The sequence below is a fragment of the Molossus molossus genome, unplaced genomic scaffold (assembly GCF_014108415.1).
Source record: "Molossus molossus isolate mMolMol1 unplaced genomic scaffold, mMolMol1.p scaffold_m16_p_8, whole genome shotgun sequence".
In the NCBI taxonomy this organism is placed as follows: domain Eukaryota; kingdom Metazoa; phylum Chordata; class Mammalia; order Chiroptera; family Molossidae; genus Molossus; species Molossus molossus.
In genome coordinates this window covers 2826455-2843820 of record NW_023425402.1, presented here as the reverse complement: position 1 = coordinate 2843820, position 17366 = coordinate 2826455, and the positions used below count along the sequence as shown (strand labels likewise).

The window sequence follows — 17366 nt, the reverse complement described above, 5'->3', positions numbered from 1 at the left end:
TGGGGGCGGGGCGGGGAGGAAGTGCACACAGCCATGCGGAGTGTGGGTCCAAGGGGCAGCGCAAGATGGGAAGCAGACTGGACTGGGGCAGACGGCGCCTTGGGGGGCAGTGGGGACCAAGGGCATGGTCCAGTCAAGGCCTGAAAGGCAAATATAATCTTGTCTGGAGAGAATGGACTTGCATGAGGTACTTTGCAAAATTTATGAAGGATATTTGGAGCATTCCAGGCCCTTCAAGTCACGGTCCTCGGGCCACAGCTCTGGGCCTGTCCCTGGCTGGGCCTTCCTGCCCTCCACCCTCCTCCCCTTGCATGCTGAGGAGGAACTGGAGTGTGTGGGGACTGCAGGTGGAGGTGGGGCTGTGACGTGGGAGGGCGGGGCGGCGGCAGGTGTGTTGCCTGGTCTCCCCGGCTCCAATCACTCCGGAGACTGAGCCATGGGGGGAAAGCCGGATGGGGACGAGGCCTACGGTGAGGCTGGGGCAAGGCTAGGACCCTGCAGAGGGAGGGAGGCCTGGCTGGCCCCTTGGGAAATGGTGTCTGGTGCTGGCCTGGGGAGGAGCTGGGAGAGCTAACGGAAGAAGGCAGAGCCAAGGTCCTGGGAGGAGGATGGGGTTCAGGGGCCGGGGGCTATTATGAGGAGACTGGGGAGTGAAGCTGGGGTCTCCAACAGGAGATGGGCTTTAGTCTCGGGATGATGAGGCTCAGGCCCAGACCCTGGCCCCTTAGGGCAGCACCCTGGGAAGGAAGCAGCCTGAATGGAAGGGGGTAGGGTGTGGTCCTGAGGAGGGGCTGGGGCCGGGCTGGCAGTGTCCTGTGCTGGGCAGCCTGCCAGGGTGAGGGCCCTGTTGGCAGAACAGGCTGGGGCCCCTGTGGAGTTTCAGACGGGACCCTGGGTCTCTGGGGGAAGGTGCTGGGTCTCGTCACCAGGGTCTCTGTGAGCAGTGGCAGCGGAAGTGGATTGTGCTGGGGCCCCTGTGAGGAGTTGGGGCTCGGGGTCTTTAGGGAGTGGGGCTGGAGCCAGCTCCAGGTCTCTACTGGGGGTACCTTGAAGAATAGGGTCAGGGGGCTTCTTGGGTTCCCGTGAGGGGTAAGGCCTGAGGGAGAGGGAGCAAAAAGCCTGTGTCCAGAATCAACTGTGAGGGCTGGGGGCCTGTCCCAGCATCTGAGGATTCGGGGCAGGGAGGGGTGAGGGGAGAGGGAATGGGGACCAGCCTGGGGGTCTCTGCGAGCAGTGAGGGCTGGGGGCCTACCTGCACAGGTCCCTTGGGGTTTAGGGATCTAAGCCCCTGTTCTGGAGGGAAGGGAACCCTAAGGGAGGGGCCTCCCAGAGGGGAGGCTTGGGCCCCAAAGTGGGCTAGGGAAGGAGCAGTGAGAACTTCCCAGGGGACTTCCTGGAACAGCTTCGGGTCAATCATTGACCTCAGGTCCTCACGTCCGAGAGCCAGGTGGGGACAGAGTCCAGAGCACCTGCAGAGAATGGACCCCCTCTGCCCACACCTCTGCCCAGCCTCCCACCCTCCCTCCTCGGTGCCACGAGGGACCTGGGTGCCTGGCCCCACTTCCTCCCTGTGTGTACTCAGGGAGGACCAGGAACAAGCTCAACCACCCAGCTCAGGTGTCACTCTCATTTGATTGCTTGCCCAGAAACTGGCCGTGACCTGGACACTGAGCCCCCTTCAGGTGGGGTTCTGCAGGGAGCTTCCTCCTTCCCCAGGCCCCGCAGGAGTTGATGACTTTGGCTCTAGTTTCTTTCCTCATGGCCTTGAGCTAGAGTTGGGGTCTGAGGCAGATCTAGGGGCTATGACCTCCCTGAGGGGCTCCATCTGTGCCCACCCTGGACAGGGCGCAGGGAGGGAGAGGGACGAGGATTGGAGCGTGAGGACCACCGAGATTACTGGAGACACGGGGTCCACAGAACAACTGTAGGAGGCTCAAGAGAGATGGACCAGGAAGGGGACAAGAGGCCAAGGCTATTCTCTTGGCTGCTGGCCTCCAGGTGTGAGCTGGAAATGACCCATAAAGGCCCACTCCCGTCCCTCCAAGGCCACCTGGGTGGATTTATGGTGGCCAGGTCTTGATCCTACTTTTCTGGCTCTCCAGTTTCCCCTCCTGCCCGTCTTGCCCCAGTCCATTTCCCTGAATACCCCTGAAGGCAGGTAAAGACTTGAGGGAGCAGGAAATGGGGAGAGACTCCTCTGAGTGCCTCACACTCCACACTGCTCCCTGTTATCCTCAGGGAAACCAGTCAAATATGACCCTTCCTTTCGAGGCCCCATCAAGAACAGGTGAGTTCTGGGGACTGCACTGTGGGGGGGCAAAGGTGTCTTGCTTTTGTTATGTATTTGCTGAAATATTGGTAAGAAGTTCGTGAAGGGGGGATGAGGAGAAGGGAGTCAATGGGGTAAAAAAGAAGAAACATCTGTAACAGAAATAAAATTTTAAAATAATAATAAATTTTTTTACATTAAAAAAAAAAAAGTTTGTGAAAAAGAAAACTCCTGTCCCAGGGGAGTGGGTGCAGCTTCCAGTGCTAGAGGTGTTCTGGCTCGCGCCCTGCCCTTCGGAAACCCATCCGGCTGAGCGCGTAGTCGTGCATTTTCCTGTATACTGCAGAGGAAAGTTTACCCACCCAGAAAAAGGTTTTCTTAAAAAAAAATAGCCCTGGTCGGTTTGGCTCAGCGGTTAGAGTGTCGGCCTGCGGTCCGGAGAGACCCGGGTTCAGTTCCCCCTGAGGGCACGTACCTCGGTTGCAGTTTGTCCCCGGCCCTGGTTGGGTCCTGCGGGAGGCAGCCACTCAATGTGTCCCTTTCACGTCGATGTTTCTCTCTCTCTCTTCCCCCCTCTCTCCCTCCCGCTCTGAACAAAAAATGGAAAAATGTCCTCCGGTGAGGATAAAAAAATAAGTGAATAAAACCTGCTGATGCCCATCCCCAGCACCCCCGGCGCTCCTCCCCAAATGCTCCTCTGTCTCTCTCCAGGAGCTGCACAGATGTCATCTGCTGCGTCCTCTTCCTCGTCTTCATTCTGGGTTACATTGTGCTAGGGATCGTGGGTAAGCTTCCAGCTGCGCGGAACTGGCGCAGTGGCTGGGGTGCAGTAACCCGGGGGACCAAAGCCATGGCTGCTCCCTACAAAGCTCCTGCCTCCAGTGATTTTTCTGTGTCTCTGTGTCCAGCTTGGATGTATGGAGACCCCCGGCAAGTCCTCTACCCCAGGAACTCTACTGGGGCCTACTGTGGCCTGGGGGCGAACAAGTGAGTGTGGACGAGGGGCAAGAGGACGGTGAAGGTGGGATGGGCAGGGGACCCCCAACATCCAGGCTCCAGACCTTTCCCTGTTGTTCTCCCAGTCCTCCCCACCTCCCTGAATCTCACCCCACCCCACATTGGGCAGTCTCCATCACTGGACAGTTGGCTTACGAGCCCCCAAAATTGCGAGGCAATGTAGAGTCATGGTTAAGTGCATAGGTTTTAGACTTCAGAGATTAGCCGTTGAACCCCAAGTGGGATTCTGACTGCGTGGCCTTTGGCAAGGTGCTCAGCGTCTCTGGGCTTTGACTTCATCTGAAACTCAAGGACGATCTCAGGAGTGACGCGATCAGCCCTCACGGGCAGGAAATGCTCAGTCAACAACAAAACCTCTAGCACTTATATGGCGTTGGTGTGTTCCTGACAGGCAGTGTACTTTATACACACAGAATCATTTAAAGCCTATAAAGTGGGTACTGCTATTTACCCATGATGGAACTCAGGTGTGAGCAGTTAAGTGACTTGCTCAAGGTCATAAATCTGGGTGGTGATTTGGCTTGAGCTCATGTGCTTACCCATTTGTGAGCGTGAATTTGCTCAGCTCTGTCGGAACCATCTGCGATGCTGAATGACTGGGAAATCTTTCGGTGTCACTTATACCACCCAGCTGGACTGAGTATCCTGAGGCCAGGAGCTAGGTGGTACATGTCTGGGCCACCTGGGCCCACTGCAGCCTGGAGGCGAGGCCCGGCTGTCCCCTGGCCAGGCCCTGACGCGTGTACTTCCTCCCTGCCTACAGAGATAAACCCTATCTCCTGTACTTCAACATCTTCAGCTGCATCCTGACCGCCAACATCATCACAGTCGCTGAGCACGGCCTGCAGTGCCCCACACCCCAGGTCAGAGCCTGGGGCCTGCCTCTGCCCAGATCTCCCCCAGGTCTGGTAAGAGCCCCTCAGCATGCTCTCTGCTCCCAGGTGTGTGTGTCCTCCTGTCCAAATGCCTCATGGACCGTGAATAAAAATGAGCTGTCACTGAAGGTCGGGGAGGTGTTCTACGCAGCAAACCGCAATGTGTGTCTGCCAGGGGTGCCCTGGGATATGGTGAGTGCTGCCCCAACGTCATTGCTGTCATCAAGGAGGGGCCACATAGGTGGAGGTGCAAGGGGGAGTTGGATAGACTGACTGTGGTGGTGGGGGGTCACTCCTTCTTCCTGCTCTGTGACTGTGTGTCTGTCCCTCCTCCCCACCCCCAGCCTGTACTACAGAGCCTGGAACAGGAGCTCTGCCCCGGTTTCCTCCTCCCTTCCACTCCAGGTGAGAAGCCCACTCCTTCCTCAGGCATCAGCTAGTCCTGTACTCTGATTGCTCAGATGAGGAGACCAGGCCCAGAGAGGGAAGGCACAGAGCCGGGCTGCAGCAGTTCCCCGTCCGCCGCCGGGCACGGGGACAGCTGTAGGGACACGGCAGCTGTTCCCGGGGGGGGGGCCACGTGCCGGTGGGAAGATCAGAGGTCTTCACAAAGAATGCGAAGGGACCCACGAAGACACGCATAGTGAAGACAGACCAGAAGTTCATCCAAAAGCTACAGATGAATGTGGCTGGGCGGTGGGATCACAGTTGACTATTTTTTAATTCTGTAGGCTCTTCTTTCTAATAGTAAATTTATTATTATTTTAAAATATGTGTTTATTGATTTTTTAGAGAGAGAGGAAGGGAGAGAGAGATAGAAACATTGATGTGAAAGAAAAACATCCATCAGCTGCCTCCTGTGCACCCCCTACTGGGGATGGAGCCCACAGCCCAGGCCTGTGCCCTGACTGGGGATCGAACCTGGACCTCTCAGTCCATGGGACAACGCTCAATCCACTGAGCCACACCAGCCGGGCATAAATTGATTTTGTTTTAATAACCAAAAGATTTTAAAGATTTTAAAAAATTGATGTTTAGAGAGAAAAGAAGGGAGAGGGAGAAAGAAACATCGACATGAGAGCAAGACATTGATCAGCTGCCCCCTGCACACCCCGACTGGGGATCGAGCCCACAACCCGGCCTGGCCCTGACCGGGGGTGGAACTGGCAACCTTTTGGAGCACTGGCCGATGCCCAACCAACTGAGCCACACCGGCCAGTTGTTATTTTTTAAAGGAAAAAAATTTTAAATTATAGCATGAGAAAAGATATCCAGTTCTCACCATAAGTCCAATAGGAAGTATCTCAAATGAATGCTCCCAAGTTAGACCTGGATTTAAATTTCAGCACTTTCTAGCTGTGTGGTCTTGGGTCAGGTACTCAACCGCTTTGAGCGCTGTTTGCCACCTTTAGAATATCAATGCCAAAGCAAGTCTACCTGGCAGCGTTGTGGTAAAGGTGATGACAAACGCTGTAGGCCAAGTAATAGATGCTGCGGGAAATGGCATAAGCCTGGAGGAGGTGAGCTGAAGACGGGGACGCAGCAAGAGTTAAGGTCCAGCCCTGGCCGGCGGTTGGAGCGTCGGCCTGCGGACCAGAGAAAACGGGTTCGGTTCCCGCTAAGGGGCACGTACCAAAAAAATAAATAAAGACGCCAAATCTAAAAAGCTACCACCATTTTTAAAATAATAAAAAGAGTTAAGGTCCAGAGGTGAGGGGAAGTGGCTGTGCTCAGACAGGGGCGCTTTGAACCTGGTGTGAGGTGAACATTGTCCAGGGCAGAGCCTCTGGAGGTGTCTGAGCAGCAGAGGGACCTCGAGCCTCGGAGCGATGAGGCCCGTGCGCGGCCTGGTCTCCCTGGCACTCAGGCAGAGGGTGGGCTGATGGAGGGCAAAGCTGGGCGAGGAGGTGTTCTAAGAGTAGCACAGAGCGGAGGAGGGTGTGACAGGAGCAGCCCAGGGAGGGGAGAAAGGGCACAATAAGGGACAGTGAAGGAAGAGTGGTCTGGGCTCCATGGGCAGGAGCTCCCTTTCGGCTGTAGGATCAAGAGCAGCTCTCTGAGGGGAGCAGACCCCATCTCTCTCCCTCCCCTGAGGGCCTGTGGGCTAAGGTGGGGCCAGAGGTTTTCCAGGCAAAGCTCTGCCCACCCACCCAGTAGCTGGCTCTCTCCCTCCAGCTCTGGGGCGATGCTTTCCACATCCCAACAGCACTCAGTTCGAGCTCCCAGGGATCTCCGGCAACACCTCCATCAACCAAGGGATCAGGTGGGTTCCTCCTGCCTCCACATCGCTGTCCCCCCACCCCACAGCCCTGTCTGACTCTTGTCTTTCCCCACAGTGGTGTTCTTGGCAGCCTCAATGCCCGTGACATCAGTGTCAAGATCTTTGAAGATTTTGCTCAGTCTTGGTACTGGATTCTTGTGTGAGTCACCAGATCCCCCTCCTTTTTCCTTTCGTTCTCCCTCCCTGATCCTCACCCTCCAGCCCAGTGTCTGAAACCAAGTCTTTAGACAAGGGAAGAGGAACCAAAGCTCAGAACGGACCCCAAGCCAACAGGATTTATAATAGAAAGGGGATCTAATCTGAGGACTCTAGGGGTATGAGGAAAGGCATTTGGGGACCAGGGTGACCCTCACCAACTGCGTCCTGCCTACAGTGCCCTCGGTGTGGCTCTGATCCTGAGCCTGCTGTTTGTCCTGCTCCTGCGCCTGGTGGCCGGGCCCCTGGTGCTGGTACTGATTCTGGGGGTGCTGGGGGTGCTGGCATATGGCATCTACCACTGCTGGAAGGAGTACCAAGTGCTGCGGGACAACGGTGCCTCCATCACCCAGCTGGGCTTCACCACCAACCTCAGCGCCTACCGCAGTGTTCAGGAGACCTGGCTGGCGGCCTGTGAGTACCCTGCCCCCTCCATGCCAGCTGCCAGCTACCCTGGCCCTGACCGCGCCTCTCTGCCCCTGTCCACCCCCAGTGGTCGTGCTGGCTGTACTGGAAGGTCTCCTGCTGGTCACACTCATCTTCCTGCGGCAGCGGATCTGCATCGCCATCGCCCTCCTGAAGGAAGCCAGCAAGTCAGTGCCTGGCAGAGGGCAGAGGGAAGGGGTGTGGCCGGTGGGCATGCTGGGCAGGTGGCAGGGAGCCCTGGAGGAGGAGGGCAGAATCATGCAGTGGTTAACACTGCTGTGTGACAGCCTTTCTGAGCCTCAGCTCACCTATCTGTAAAGTGGGAGTGATAGTCATACCAACCTTGTAGGGTTGTCCAGAGGATGGCGTGCTTAGTGTCTCACCAAGTGCCTTGAGCACAGAGCAGGCCCTCCAGAAACACTGGGCACAGCGCATTCGGGTGGAATGGTGGGAATGAAGGCAGGGAGGAGAAGCAGAGCTCGCTCCTAGCCCTAAGCTGCGCAGTCCACCAACACACCAGACTTTGAGGACTCTTCCCTTCCTTTCCCTGAAGCTGCCCCAGGTGGCCTCTCTGAGCCTGAGTCCTTGAATTCAGTTCACTTAGGGAGCACTGTGAGTGTGCGGCCTGGGGGTGGCGCAGGCCCTGCGGGCAGAGGTGGAGCCCGGGCCCTGGTGCTGGCGGACAGCGCTCATCTCCCTGCAGGGCCGTGGGACAGATGATGTCTGCCATGCTCTACCCGCTGGTCACGTTCGTCCTCCTGCTCATCTGCATTGCCTACTGGGCCATGAGTGCTCTGTATCCTTTGCCCACATAGCCAGCCCTGCTGGGCCCCGTGGGGTGGAGGGCAGAGAGGATGACACTCACACAGCACCTTAATGCAATGGGAAGAAGGCACCCTTCCTCTGGGCTACACAGCCCCAGCCCCGGACACAGCTGGAAGAGCAAGCGCAGGCTGAGTTCCAGCCCCTGGGCCACAGAACATCCTGCACGAGCACCTGGGAAGGGGTCCCTAAGGAGGGCACCTGTAGAGATCTCATGTAACCATGTTTTCCTTGACTTCCCTCTGGGTACCTGGCCACCTCCGGACAACCACAGTACGTCCTCTGGGCACCCAATGTCAGCTTAGCCAGCTGTGAGAAAGTGCCAATAAATGCATCATGTGACCCTATGGTGAGGGCGTTGGGGGATGGACACCGAGGGGCACCAATAGGGCTAAGGGGACCTTAGGGGCAAATGCTTCATTGTGCTGTGGAGACTGAGGACCAAAGAGGGGCTCCCTCGAGGTCACAAAACAGGCCCCCAGCAGAGCCCAAAAGGGGGAGTAGTCGTGCCCCTGAGCCAGGGAAGGACACTGGGGCTGGAGGGGAAGGCATGCTATGCCTGAGGGCAGGGCCAGGCCTCAGGAAGCTGCACACCAGAACCCACGCTCCTCAGGGTGTCCCTCTGCCAGGAGGACCATAAACAACCCCACCCACCAGGTCTCAGTCCACTCCTCCATAAAGTGGAGCTAATCATGACGCCGCCAGCTCAGGGTGAGGAGACCATTCAATGACCTTGGGCACATAGCGTGCTTAGTACAGCCAGCACCTGATAAGAGCTGACAACTATGGGTTTTGTTTGATTGTTTTTTGATCTTCCTCCCTCAGAACACAATACTAGGCAATAGGCAGGTGGGGTGCCCTGGGGGTCTGGGAGAGAAGTTGCCAGAGGCTCCATGAGGTCCCCAGGGAGTGGCACTGGACCTCTGAGAACTGACCATCCTCAAAGCTTTCATGTGGCCGCCTGCTCTGGGCTGGGACTCAGGGCCCTGCCCACAAGCATTCACCCTACTGATAAAGGAGCAGGAGGTTTGCTCACATTTATGAAGGTCCCATATGTGCCAGGCATTGGGTGTGCAAAGCCCTAAATGACCTGGTTCTTGCTTTCATCTTGCTCAAGATCTAGCAGTAGAGACTAACACAAACCCACAGTTACATACAAATGCAAAGTGGCTTGTTTTCTTATTATAAAATTTTAAATTCTTTTCTTTATTGATTTTAGAGAGAGAGGGAGATAGAAACATCGATGAGAGAGAACATCTATTGGCCACCTCCTGCATGCCCCCCACTGGGGATCGGGCCCACAACCTGGGCATGTGCCCTGATCGGGAATCGAACTGTCGACCTCCTGGCACAAGGGTTGACACTCAACCACTGAGCCACACCAGCCGGGCTTTATAAAATTTCAAACATACACTCAGTTTCAGCAATTATCAGGCTGTTGTCACATATGCTGGAAAGGGTTGGGTTTTTGTTGTTTGTTTTTTTAATTTGTATTTATTGATTTTAGAGAGTGAGGAAGAGAGAGAGAAAAAATATATCAATTTGTTGTTCCATTTACTTATGCATTTATTGATTGTTGTATGTGCCTTGACCGGAGATCGAACCCGCAACCTTGGCAAATTGGGGCAATGCTCCAACCAACTGAGCTCCCTGGCCAGGGCTCTGAAGGGTTGTTTTTTTTGGTACGTGCCCCTAGCAGGAACCAAACCCGGGACTCTCTGGTCCGCAGGCCAACGCTCCAACTGCTGAGCCAAACCGGCCAGGGCTGAAGGGTTGTTTTTTATCTCTGTGCTTTTTACTTGTTATTTTGGAAATTTTCAAACACACGCTAAGTTTAGAATCCCTGTACCCACCTTTGACTTTCTCATTTCATCCATCTCACCACCCAACCCCCACCCCTAGTCTCAATTTTTTTTTCTAGAGTTTAAAGCAAATTCTGGAAATCGTGCCACTTCACTTGTAAACACATCAGGATGGATCTTAACAGATAAGAACTTTTAAAAAGCATAACCACTATAATCATTATCAAACCCAACAAAATTAACAATAATTCCTTAATATCATCTGGTATCCAGTCTCTTCAATTTTGTTGGAAAGTGTTTTGGTTGAAGTTGCAGAGGCTGGTCTGGGAGGAACTGCTGATTGAATGCCAGGCTCTTCAGAGCTAGGCACTGGCCACAAGGCTTCCCACACACCATTAAGGCCTGGCCCACGTGGCCTGGGAGCTCCTGTGCCCACCCAGAGACTGAAAGAAGTGAATTCTGCTCACACAGTAAACGCAGCTTGAACCTGGAGATGAATCTCCTGGAACCAGCTTGGGGAGGCGGTTACTTCTTTCCCTCTGCTCTGGGAGAGGCAAGAGCTGGCTGGATATGAACATGTTCTGTGCTCCGCAGGCTGAGCCCATGAACTCCTCGTGCCCAGGGCTGATGTGCGTCTTCCAGGGCTATTTGTCCACAGGCCTGGTACAACGTTCTCTTTTCAACTTGCAAATATATGGGGTCCTGGGGCTATTCTGGACCATCAACTGGGTCCTGGCCCTGGGCCAATGTGTCCTGGCTGGGGCCTTTGCCTCCTACTACTGGGCCTTCCACAAGCCCCAGGATATCCCCACCTTCCCCCTGAGCGCTGCTTTCCTCCGCACACTGCGGTAAGCCTTGGGCTGGGGGCTGGGGATTGTGAGCCTGGGAGTCCTAGCGGTCCCTGGGCTGCCTCTGACTGCCTAATCCCTCTGCAGGTACCACACCGGGTCGCTGGCCTTTGGGGCCCTCATCCTGACTCTTGTGCAGATAGCCCGGGTCATCTTGGAGTACATTGACCACAAACTGAGAGGTGAGTTAAGGTCAGGGACTTCTCAGCTAGGTCCTTGGGGAGAGGTTTTCAGGGCCAGTGTCCAAACCTGAGCTCTGGCCCCCAGGAGTCCAGAACCCTGTGGCCCGCTGCATCCTGTGCTGCTTCAAGTGCTGCCTCTGGTGTCTGGAAAAGTTTATCAAGTTCCTGAACCGCAATGCATACATCATGGTGAGCCCACTGCTCCAGGGCCCCTTGGCCAGATTCCCCCACCCTGGCCCAGGTGAGCTCTCTACAGGTAACTCTAACCTTTCCACCTCACCCAGATTGCCATCTATGGGAAGAATTTCTGTGTCTCAGCCAAAAACGCCTTTATGCTGCTCATGCGGAACATTGTCAGGTCAGGCTGTCCCCGCCCTGTGGTCTCCCAGGCATGCCGGCTTCATGGGCATGCTGTGCTCAGAAGGGCCTCGCTCGCTTCAAGTTCTGCTGCCTCCATCCTGAAATGTGAACAATTTTCATTTTGCCTGTCATGGCAAATGATGTAGCTGGTTCTGTTCCCAGTCCTGCTGGGCCCTCACCCCCAACCTACCCAATCCCCATGCAGGGTGGTCGTCCTGGACAAAGTGACAGACCTGCTGCTGCTCTTCGGGAAGCTGCTCGTGGTGGGAGCTGTGGGTACGGGCCAGGAGGGCAGTTACAAGGACGGGGCAGGGGTGCCGGGAAGCTGCAGAGGTGGCCTTAGAGCACTGACACTGACCTCTCCCACAGGGGTCCTGTCCTTCTTTTTTTTCACGGGTCGCATCCTGGGGCTGGGTAAAGACTTTGAGAGCCCCCACCTCAACTATTACTGGCTGCCCATCATGGTGAGTGACTCCTCCTCTCTGTCTCACCCCCTAATTCTCCAAAGAAACCCTAACAGGTCTGTATCTTCCAGACCTCCATCCTGGGGGCCTACGTCATCGCCAGCGGCTTCTTCAGTGTTTTTGGCATGTGTGTGGACACGCTTTTCCTCTGTTTCTGTGAGTGACACCCCTACCACCTGCCCCCAACTTCAAGGTACAGGCTGTTCGGGCTTTTTTGAAGGCTTAGTGTTTCTAGAAACAGGCTTTATGAGTCAAAGAAGCCAGAGCCAGAGGGAGCCTCTCCTGACATCCTCAGGCCAAGGGTTTGCGGGAGGAAGACAGGTGTGAGCTCCCAGGCTGGTGGGCTATTCCAAGAGAGAGCATGGGGGAGAGCCCTCCGGGTGCCCTCCCCGGGGGCCTGGGGTGCGGCGGCGCCTTCCCGGCGGGCTCTGCGCGGAGCAGTGGGCGCGCTTTCCCCGTTAGTCCTGGTCACGGTGTGAAGCGCACTGTTACCGATCCCACTTTACGAGGAGGAACCTGAGGTTACATACCCACCCAGTAAACTACCAGACGGCCCGCGAACAGCCGGCAGGGCAGCCCGGACCCTGCAGCCGGCCTCGGGTCGCGGGGCTGCCGCGAGCGCGGGCGCCCCGGGTCGGCGCTAACGGGTCTGTTGCGGCTCAGTGGAAGACCTGGAGCGGAACGACGGCTCCCCGGACCGGCCCTACTACATGTCCAAGTGCCTCCTGACGATTCTGGGCAAGAAGAACGACGCGCCCCCTGGGGACAAGAGGAAGAAGAGAGAGACGCGGCCCTGAGCTAGGGCTGCCCCTGTCTCTACGGCCTTCCAGCCCCACCCCGCCTTGCAGATCTTGATTTTGTAGTAAAAATATTTTACTGAAGATTGATATTTTGTTTTCCTACAAAGTCTGGTACTGCTTTTATTCCGTCTTTCACAATAAGAGACCCTTTTCTCCCCCGCCTGGCACTTTAAAATAGGCCCCGCCCCATGTCATGCCCTAGCTACTGCGACCAATCAAAAGGCTTCTGAGGAGTCCTACCCGCCCCTTCCTCATTTCCACCGGTCACGCGCTCCAGGGCTTCAAAGGGGGCCAATAGGAGGGCTAGCCTGGAGGAGCTGAAGGGTCACGTGGAGAGAGGCTGGTTACAGTCGCCGAGGCGCCGCGGAGCGACACCTGACTGTTTAAAGGGCCGGTCGGCTGACTGACTCCAGCCTGGGTTTAATCCTGGGGGCAAGGGTCGCGGCCGCCACGAGGGAGAAATGACAGGCGAGCGACCCAGCACGGCGCTCCCGGGCGGCCCTGAGGGACTGTGGGTGCTGGGGCTCGGGGGAGCCTGCAGGGTTCGGATATTTGCCGCGATCTTCCGGCTGCTGCTGTCTGCGGCAGCGGTCGGGGCTGGGGTCGAGACCGACTTCAGCCTGGTGAGTCCGCCCGCGCGCGTGGTCTGTGCGCGCTTGCCCCTCAGCCCGCGGCGGTGGAGCCCTCTGCCGCGGGGACGCGTCCCCTCCGTCCGCTCCCAGCCCCTCCCCGGCCTCAGGCCCGTGTCCTCCTCCTCATTGGAGCCCCTTCCCCGTTTGGGGTCCCCTCCTCTCCCCGAGGGCGCCTTCTCCCCTCGCAGCCCCTCCGCCCCTCCTAACCCCCAGCTTCCCTCCAAACTCTGCTCTGGGTTCCCCTTCCTTGTTCCGGGACCCCCGCCCCAATCGAGATCCCTACCACCCTGCCTCTCCCAGGGGAGCCTGACTCAGCCGCTGTTCAGCCGTCGCCAAACCCCACGTCAGGTTTGTGCGCGCTGACCGTTCCTCCCGTCGCAGGTGCAGCCGCTGGTGACCATGGAGCAGCTGCTGTGGCTGAGCGGGAGGCAGATCGGTTCGGTGGACACCTTCCGCATCCCGCTCATCACAGCCACTCCTCGGGGCACTCTTCTCGCCTTCGCGGAGGCCAGAAAAATGTCCACATCGGATGAGGGAGCCAAGTTCATCGCTATGCGGAGGTCCACAGACCAGGGTACAGAGATGCCCGCGTCACAAGAGCCGGTGCTAGGTTGGGAGTGGAGGTGGAGGGGAGCCTGACCTGCCCAAGGACTCGGGATGGGGCAGCTTAGAGGGCTGGAAGCTTGAGTCCCTGGGGTAGAGAGGGAACCTAAGGAGAGAAGGCATTCGGGACAGTGATCTGGAAATTGGGACACCAAGGAGTTGCACATTTATTCAAACATTTATCAAGTATATACTGTTGTAGGTTCTGTGAATACAGTTATAAACAAAACAGCAAAAAAAACCTGCCCTCACAGGGCTTGTATTCTACTGGGGGGAGACAGACAATAAGCATAATAAGTAGTGTATTTTTTGTGTGTTGGAAGGTGATAAATGCAATGGTGAAACATAAAACAAAATAAAAAGTATGGGGAGTGCCAGAGTTTGATGGCAGTTTTCAGTAGGTGACATTTGAGCAGACTCGAAGGAGTGACAGAGAAAGCCTGGAGGAAGAGTGTACCAGGTAGATGTGTAAAAGCCTTAGGACTGAAGTGTTTGAAGAACTTGTGTGGCCCAATGGAGTGAGTGAGGGTAGAATAGTTAAGGTCAAAGAGGTAAGGAGGGGCAGGTCTTGTAGGCCCTGGGGCCCTAGCGGGAGGTGAAGGTTACAGGGAGTGGTGGAAAGGGCACAAGGGCTCATCCTGGGTTTCTCCCCTTTTTTCTTCAGGTAGCACATGGTCTCCTACAGCATTCATTGTGGACGATGGGGAGACCCCAGATGGGCTGAACCTGGGGGCAGTGGTGAATGATATTGAGACAGGAGTGGTGTTCCTCTTCTACTCCCTCTGTGCTCACAAGGCTGGCTGCCAGGTGGCCTCCACCATGTTGGTGTGGAGCAAGGATGATGGTGTCTCCTGGAGCCCACCCCGGAACCTTTCCTTGGATATCGGCACTGAGACATTTGCCCCGGGACCGGGCTCTGGCATTCAGGTCTCTGTCCTGCGATGGGTGGAGGGGGCTGCCTGGTGGAGAGCCTGGGAGATGCCCCAGAATGGACTCCTTCCCAAGGAGAAGATCCTGTGACGTCAGAGTTTCTGTCTTAGATGGGATCCTTTGGAAGAAAGGGACATCCTGGGAGGAATGGGAAGATGGAACTTCCCACTTGGTGGCTGTCAACAGGGCTGCAAATTAGGAAAAAAACACCCCTTCTTTTGAGCAGACGCAAATCTGTGCCCTGGCGCACAGCTTGGCGAGTGAGCACACCAAATGTATGAAGAAGTTCCCATCCACCCCAGCAGCTGGGTTCCCTTGTCTTAGGCACAACCTGTCCAGCATAGGCCCTGGAAGTCCCGAAAGAGCTTATTCCGCAAAAGAGCTTCTTAATTCAGGCAGTGGCTGTTTGTGAGATCTGTCTGGGACTCTTGGCAAGCAAGGACAGAACTGAAGGGGGCAATGTGGGTCCTCACATTTAGGATGTGGGGGGTTCCCCTTCCCTGCCTCAGAGCCCCGCTCAGTGTCTCCCTCTGTGACATCCAGCTCCCTCTCCCACAGAAACAGCGGGAGCCACGGAAGGGTCGGCTCATCGTGTGTGGCCATGGGACGCTGGAGCGGGATGGCGTCTTCTGCCTCCTCAGTGATGACCACGGCGTCTCCTGGCGCTATGGCAGTGGGGTCAGCGGCATCCCCTATGGCCAGCGCAAGCAGGAAAATGATTTCAACCCTGATGAGTGCCAGGTCAGGAGTCCCTGGGTGGTTCCCCAGCATGCCACCTGCCCTGTTCTCCAGAGCACCATTTCACTCACAAAGCCAGGGTCTGGTTCCCAGCTCTGCGCCACGGGTCTTGCTCACTCAGGGACAGCCCCTGTCCTGGGTCTTTCTGAAGCCCTGTTCTCTCTCTTCAGCCCTATGAGCTCCCAGATGGCTCAGTTGTCATCAATGCCCGGAACCAGAACAACTACCACTGCCACTGCCGGATTGTCCTCCGCAGCTACGATGCCTGTGATACACTGAGGCCCCGCGATGTGACTTTCGACCCTGAGCTTGTGGACCCTGTGGTTGCTGCAGGTGCCGTAGCCACCAGCTCCGGCATTGTCTTCTTCTCCAACCCAGCCCATCCAGACTTCCGTGAGTGTCTGCCCGGTGGGGTGGGCAGGGAGCCCATTGTCTCGCGAAGGCCTGAGCAGAGACCTTCCTTTCCTGACTCTGCTGCTGTTCCCAGGAGTGAACTTGACCCTGCGCTGGAGCTTCAGCAATGGGACCTCATGGAGGAAAGAGACAGTCCAGCTGTGGCCAGGGCCCAGTGGCTACTCATCGCTGGCAGCCCTGGAGAGCCGTGTTGGTGGGGAGGAACAGGACCCCCAGCTCTTCATCCTGTATGAGAAAGGTCGGAACTACTACACAGAGAGCATCTCCCTGGCCAAAGTCAGCGTGTATGGGACACTCTGAGCTGTACACCTGCCACGGGGTAGAAGGCCCTGGACTCAGCCTTCAGGACCATGGACCTATAGAGGGTCTGCTGGATGTGTCCAAAAGATACTTCCACCTTCCTTTAGCCTCTAGCCTTTTGCAAAATCAACTTTTCTTTGACAGGGATATCACTCCATTAGGACTCAAAGCCTGGCTGCTTCTCCCACACAGGAAGTCCTGCCCCCGCCTGGGAGTGCTTCCTTTCCATATCACTGGGGCTGGCCCTACCCTTTCTGCCATCCCCGGACATTGATTGGTCCTTTTCTTGAGCGGGGCTAGGTGGGCCTGTAGAACTGAATACATGTGAACTCAGGGAATGGAGGAAGGCTGAGCTCGCTTCCTCTTTGAGGTAAGATAGTGGCTTTGGAGAGGGCTGGTGAAGGGGCCTGGGAGCGCAGGATGTTTGCTCTCAGGATAAGGGACTAGATGCACCACCAACCTGGACTATTTATGGATCAAAATGTTTGTAACACAACATTTTTAATGAAGGAGAACAAACAGAGTCTGGTTCTGTCAGTGTCCGTCTTCATGTCTGTGTCACTGTGTATGCCGTGGGGCTGGGAGTGAGCTCTGGGGAGGAATCTGGTGAGCTGTGGCCTGTGAACATCTGACTTTGGCAAATCGAACTCTCCTTTCCCTTTCACATCCTTTCTCCTCACAGAAAAGCAGACTGACCTTCACAGGTATGACGCACAGTTGGAGGGGACCCCATGAGATATTTGAAATCTGCTATGTTTGTATTTCTAAGATGAGTGGGTACTGTCCTCCACAAGATGGAACAGGTGTGCTCAGTACAGGTGACATGCCTGTCCCAGGTCAGCCTGGCAGAGAATAAACACTGGAACAAATCATGGGAGAAAACAGCACGTTCATTCCACAGCAGGTGCTAGGGAAAGAACCTGGGTGGCTGCAGACAAGTGGGGGAGCTACAACTTCCCTCCCAATGGAAAGGAAATACAGCACCTAGACATGGTAAGAATGTCTCTCGCGCCCCGGCTGGTGTGGCTCAGCTGGTTGGAGCATTGTCCTGCACCCTGAAGGGTGGTGGGTTTTGATTCCCGGTCAGAGCACATACCCATTGCAGGCTCGATCCCCAGTCGGGGTGTGTGTGGGAGGCAACTGATCAATGTTTCTGTCTCACATCAATGTTTCTCTCTGTCTCTCTCCCTTCCTCTCTCTAAAATCAATGATTTTTTTTGTTTTTGTTGTCTTTTTTTCTTATAGAACCAACTTTTATTTTTTTACTTTTATTTAAGGACAAACTTTCAATAAAATCAATGTTTTAAAATGTAAAAAAAAAAAAAAAAGTCTCTCACATAAAGAGATGAGGGCCACATTCATTTGCAGCTGGAGGTTTGTTTCCTGTTCAGCTGCTCCTCCAGCGAAT

At 55.7% G+C, this 17366-nt stretch overlaps 2 protein-coding genes across 3 annotated transcripts; both read left to right on the top strand.

Moving 5' to 3' along the window:
* The first annotated feature begins 436 nt into the window (after positions 1-436).
* SLC44A4 (solute carrier family 44 member 4) lies at positions 437-12362 on the top strand. 2 transcript variants are annotated; one of them, XM_036248661.1, is made up of 21 exons: positions 437-470; positions 2239-2287; positions 2981-3054; positions 3178-3256; positions 4050-4149; positions 4228-4353; positions 4506-4566; positions 6337-6424; positions 6498-6581; positions 6816-7051; positions 7131-7230; positions 7767-7859; positions 8132-8234; positions 10282-10535; positions 10623-10717; positions 10803-10906; positions 11002-11075; positions 11283-11353; positions 11447-11541; positions 11613-11697; positions 12205-12362. In XM_036248661.1, exons 1-21 carry the CDS (start codon positions 437-439, stop codon positions 12336-12338), a joined length of 2139 nt encoding a protein of 712 aa, XP_036104554.1. In that variant the 3' UTR covers positions 12339-12362. The 2 variants fall into 2 exon arrangements, with proteins under 2 accessions (XP_036104554.1, XP_036104555.1); XM_036248662.1 differs by lacking the exon at positions 4228-4353.
* A 339-nt stretch (positions 12363-12701) lies between these two features.
* NEU1 (neuraminidase 1) lies at positions 12702-17045 on the top strand. The gene is made up of 6 exons (XM_036249377.1): positions 12702-12964; positions 13355-13547; positions 14241-14503; positions 15065-15247; positions 15415-15637; positions 15732-17045. The coding sequence occupies exons 1-6, from the start codon at positions 12803-12805 to the stop codon at positions 15956-15958; spliced, it is 1251 nt and encodes a 416-aa protein (XP_036105270.1). The 5' UTR covers positions 12702-12802; the 3' UTR covers positions 15959-17045.
* The last annotated feature ends 321 nt before the right edge of the window (positions 17046-17366 follow it).

Coding starts and splice junctions, on each gene's coding strand:
- SLC44A4 (XM_036248661.1), top strand. CDS start 437: ATGGGGGGAAAGCCGGATGGGGACGAGGCCTACG. Junction 471..2,238: donor GGATGGGGACGAGGCCTACG/GTGAGGCTGGGG, acceptor TGTTATCCTCAG/GGAAACCAGTCAAATATGAC. Junction 3,055..3,177: donor CATTGTGCTAGGGATCGTGG/GTAAGCTTCCAG, acceptor CTCTGTGTCCAG/CTTGGATGTATGGAGACCCC.
- NEU1 (XM_036249377.1), top strand. CDS start 12,803: ATGACAGGCGAGCGACCCAGCACGGCGCTCCCGGGCGGCCCTGAGGGA. Junction 15,248..15,414: donor TCAACCCTGATGAGTGCCAG/GTCAGGAGTCCC, acceptor CTCTCTCTTCAG/CCCTATGAGCTCCCAGATGG. Junction 15,638..15,731: donor CCCAGCCCATCCAGACTTCC/GTGAGTGTCTGC, acceptor TGCTGTTCCCAG/GAGTGAACTTGACCCTGCGC.